This window comes from Myxine glutinosa, chromosome 6 (assembly GCF_964187855.1).
Source record: "Myxine glutinosa chromosome 6, kmMyxGlut1.1, whole genome shotgun sequence".
NCBI lineage: Eukaryota > Metazoa > Chordata > Myxini > Myxiniformes > Myxinidae > Myxine > Myxine glutinosa.
Window position 1 is genome coordinate 30,446,000 of NC_136266.1, and position 5,000 is coordinate 30,450,999.

Here is a 5,000-nt window from a genome sequence, read left to right on the forward strand (position 1 = left end):
TTCATCCATCCTCAACACATGAGCAAACCATCTCAACCTGTTCCTCTTCACAGCATCAATCACAGGCTCTATTCCCATCATCTTTCGCGATTCATCATTTGTCTTCCTCTCTCTCAACGATACTCCGCACATCCACCGAACCATTCGCATTTCCACCCTTTCCAGCCTTCGTTGCTGCTCTACGTTCATTACCCATGTCTCGCTCCCATAAATCATAACACTTCTCACACATGCAGCATACACCTTTCCCTTCAGCTTCAACGACACTCCCCTCCTCATCAGCACGCCACTCAGTTCCCGAAACTTCTTCCATGCACATCTCACTCTTGCAACCGTTGCCGAGTCTGACCCACCTTCTCCATTCAGCATGTCTCCGAGGTAGCAAAATGTTTTCACACCTTCCAGCTTCACGCCATCTCCAAGATCCAACTCAACATTTCCTCCATTTGGAGCTCCCTCTGTGCACACCTTACATTTGAATGTAGCTGCCACACTGGTTAATGACCCTCTCAAACCACTACATTTTTGATGAACCCACTCAGCGCACATTGTACATTGAATGGAGTTCACTCCGACACCCTTCCTGCACACAGCACATGGCCACTTCCCAGTTCTTTCCACCTCACCACATGCTTTACCACTTGCCATCACCTTCGTCTGTCCTATATTCACTTTCAGACCTTTTGTCTCCATACATTCCTTCCACTTGTTCATCTTTTCCTTCAGTCCATCCATACTTTCCGCAATCAACACCAGATCATCTGCATACAACAACTCCCACGGTAAACCCTCCTTTACGTTCTGAGCCAGCACCTCCATCACAGCTACAAATAGTAGTGGACTTAGTACCGACCCTCCCACCTTCACCTCAAACTCACCACTGTTCCCGTCCTTCGTCCTTACAGCTGTGCACGCTCTTTTGTACATTGCCATCACTACTCTGATCAACCATTCCTCCACTCATAACTTCCTCAATGCCCATGTCAATACTTCACGTGGAACCCTATCGAATGCTTTCTCCAGATCAACAAACCCAAGAAACAACTTCTTCCTCTTCTCCATGTACTTCTCCTGCAACTGCCTCACAATAAAGAGTGCATCTGTCGTTCCTCTTCCTGGCATAAATCCAAACTGCATTTCGTCGATCTTCACCTTCTTCCTTATTCTCCTCTCCAACACACTTTCCAATACCTTCATTCCATGCTTCAATAGCTTTATCGCTCGGTACGAGCCACACTCCAGAGGGTCACCTTTCCCCTTGTATAGAGGGACGAGGGTACTCAGTTCCCAATCCACTGGAATGCGGCCTTCTTTCACCACCAGATTACAGATCTCTGTCATTCTCTTCACACCCCAACTTCCTGCTGCCTTCAACATATCTCCCACAACTCCCGTCGGCCCTCCCGCTTTTCACCTCTTCATTGCTTTTATCGCTTCCTCAACTTCCTTCTCAGTTATCTTCTCTGCCGGTCCTAAAACTGGGTTACTCTCTATGTTGCCATCCCATTCATTCTCTGTATTCAACAGCATTCCATATATCTTTTCCATCTTCCTTTAATTCCATCTGGGTCCACAAATATTTGTCCCACTTCATCCTTCAAGCAACTCACCCTCATCACATCACACCTCTCTTTCGCAATCTGCTTTGCAATCCTGAATACCGCTCTCTGACCCTCTTCCGAATACAAGCTTTCTCCGAACATTTTCCTACATGCCTCCTGCGCCTTTGCCACCTCTTTCTTTGCAGCCTTCCTGGCTGCCTTATAACTTTCATGCTCTGCTTTTTCTGCTCCCGTACCCTTCGCCTTCTGCCACTCCTTGAACTTCTTCCTCTTCTCGTCAATCCTCTTTCCAACTTCCTCATCCCACCACCATGTTTCCGAGTGCCTCGGTGGTCCTTTTGTCCATCCACATCCCTCACCAACGGCTCCCAACAGACTATCTTTCATTGATATCCAACCACGTTCAAGCCTCTCTCAGCCTCTCTTTCAATGCCTCCCTTACTGTCACCTCTTTCAACCTCCACACCTTCATTCTCGGTTGGTACTTCACCCGCCGAGCTCTCCTCGCACCTTTCACCCTTACGTCGCAGACAACCAAGTGGTGCTGTGAAACAGCCTCCTCTCCCGGGATCACCTTTGTGTCCCGGAGGTGCCCCCTATCTCGCCTACGCACCATCAGGTAGTCAACGGTTGTCGTCGACCCACCTGACGTGTATGTAACAAGCTTATTATCCTCTTTCTGGAACTGAGTATTACAAATCAACAAATCAGCTCCATCAGCAAACTCCAAAATCCTTTCGCCTTCTCCATTTCGCACACCATATCCGTAACCCCCATGAACTCCCTCAAAACCGTCCATACTCCTTCCCACATGTCCATTTAGGTCTCCTCCTACCACAACAACTTCCTCATCTTTCACGTTTTCCATCAGCTTCTCTATCGCACACCAGAACTTGTCCTTCTCTTCATCGCTCCGACCAACCTGCGGAGCATATCCCGAGATGACATTCACCAGGAGCTTTCCAATCATCATTTTCACCATCATCAACCTATCACTCACTCTAGTCACACTCACCACACTGTCTACAAACTCCTCAGAAAACAGGACACCAACACCATTCACGCCCTCCGGGCACCCTTGCCACACAAACTTGTATTTCTGTACCTGCCTACCCTTCACCATTCTCACACCACTTCCCTTCCATCTCGTCTCTTGCACACAACATATGTCCACTCTTCTTCTGATCAATACTTCCACCACTTCTCCTGATCTCCCTGTCATTGTCCCTACATTCCATGTCCCAAACCTCAGAAACCGATCTCCACTTCGGGCTGTACCCTGCCCATATGTAGTTGTAATTGTCATGGTTCTCTTTTTGAGGCAATGTTTTAATGGCCGGATGCCCTTCCTGACGCCAACCCTCTTAGTCGCCTCTTATGACACGCAGGGATACGGTGTACCTATTCTAACCAGGGTACACACCGGAATATCACGACAACAATATCTTTAATTGTAGCATTATATTTACATGACTGGCCACGACCATTTAACGGCATGCACACCTCATCGTGTAGTGTGTACACATGTGCTCTCGAAGACCATGCACGCAATCGAAGGGGTGTTGGCATAGGCGGCAGTTGAAGGTGCGTCCACCAAGTTCCTGCCGGTGCATGTCCATGTGACGCTCCAGCTGGGCTTGCAGGATGAACTCGTCACCGCACTCACCGCACATCAGGTTCTGCCACGAGTTTGAAGCATTGAAATAATCGCTTCGACCAAACACTTTGTCAATAGCAGAGTGGTTCATGGCTAAGGGTTCAGTAAACTTTTATACCATTCATCCATACAAGCAAGGGTACCCGGCATTGCCCGGTATCTGTTCAAATCCTGTTGATATTTTTAAGAAATCAATTTGTTTTTTCTATTTTTGTGGAGGCCAAACACTTCCCTACACCCACTAAGGAATGGGTTGGGGATTATTTAATAATTATAGCTTCCACGGAGCTACAAAGGCTTACACTATCGATTTTTAAAAAACAACCCAAAAATCCAATTTTTAATCAATTTTTTTTTTTTGATTGGTTCAAAAATTGTTTTTTGGTTTTTGATTGATTTTTGATTGGAAATTTTTTTTACCATCGAAGGTAAAAAAACACTCCCTGGCACTCACTGATGAATCTCTGAAAGTTTGAAGATCCGTTTGGCCATCTCTGAGAAAATGGTGATGCACAGACAGACAGACAAACATCCCTGTTGTAATATAGATAATGCTTTGGTCATCAATTCAGCACTCAAAGTTTGTTGGCATATTAACATCAACATTTTATGCATCTTTCCACTTCACAGTCCTTGTATTTATTAAAAGATGAAGGAATTGCTGGGACATGACACGAGTGATAAAAGGATATCATCGGTTTGTTACAAAATACACATGCATTTTAAACATCAAGATAATGAGGTCCGCATCATGTGATGATTAATCTAAACAAGTCAGGAGACGACGATGGTTCACGAGCGAGCGGTATTCAATGACAAAGGACGGACTACAACCGAAACAGGCCTAGACTGGGAGATCAGGGGTCCACGTGGCAGGTGTCGGCCCCCGACATGCGGTGTACATGCCTATTTACAAAGGGCCTCAATGCGCTGCGTGCGCAGGCCTTTAAGAGCCAGCTGTACGTAATTGTGTGTGGTGCTGGCCTGGAAATGTCAAAACGAAGGTTACGGACCTTGAAATGAGACAGAAAATAATGTATAATCAGTTATGAGGTTAGTTAGCTACACAATACCGAAAATTCGGTTCGATTCCGACAACTTTGAAAATTTGACCTTTGTGACCTTCAAAGGTCAAAGGTCGAAGATTCTGAAATTTGTTGGAAAACTTGTATTTCATGATGTATGTGATAATATAAGATCATGTACGACATTTCACCCTATCAGGAAGCGAACAATGTAATAAAACCATCAATAATCGACTTTTCTAAATTTTGTGACCTTGTGACCTTGACCTTGGGGCGAAAATGAAAAATCGAGCTCCAGGGGGCTAGACACATGACATTGGCCTAACCAAATACCGAAACCCCTGTCAGATTCCACCAACTCCCTCGGAGAAGATGTAGCTTGAACTCGATTACCCCCTAAAAAGACATTTTTTGGGCGTCGCTCCGCCCACAATGGGCGCCATACGCCCAGTCTAGGCAGGACAACTAGATCATGATATCAACCTCCCACCCAAGTTTTATAAAGATCGGATGATATCATCGGGTAGTTATGCTGCGGACAGACAGACAGATAGACAGACACACACACGCCCATGACGAATATAGTGGTCACTCTGTTTGATAACTGGTGAACCAAAATTCCGTTTCAGTACCGGTCAACAAGTTAAATAGTGAATGTTCCAGAAGATCAAACATCGGAAGCCAGTTCAAAATTATACACAGCATTGTGCACTCGGACCTGGGTCCTTGGTGATGCTTGCGCATCTTAACGATCCA

The 5,000-nt window shown here is 45.8% G+C and overlaps 1 protein-coding gene across 4 annotated transcripts in view; it reads right to left on the reverse strand.

The window, feature by feature from the left end:
- The window catches only part of ZNF236 (zinc finger protein 236), a 190,086-nt gene that overhangs the window by 153,289 nt on the left and 31,797 nt on the right, over positions 1-5,000 (reverse strand). For all 4 annotated transcript variants that reach the window (XR_010984920.2, XM_068119805.2, XM_068119804.2 and 1 more), the window contains exon 4: positions 3,066-3,241. Coding sequence is in view for 3 of the 4 variants with exons in the window: in XM_068119805.2 (XP_067975906.2) it covers positions 3,066-3,241 (176 nt within the window). In the remaining variant the exon portion in view is untranslated. The remainder of the gene's footprint in view (positions 1-3,065; positions 3,242-5,000) is intronic.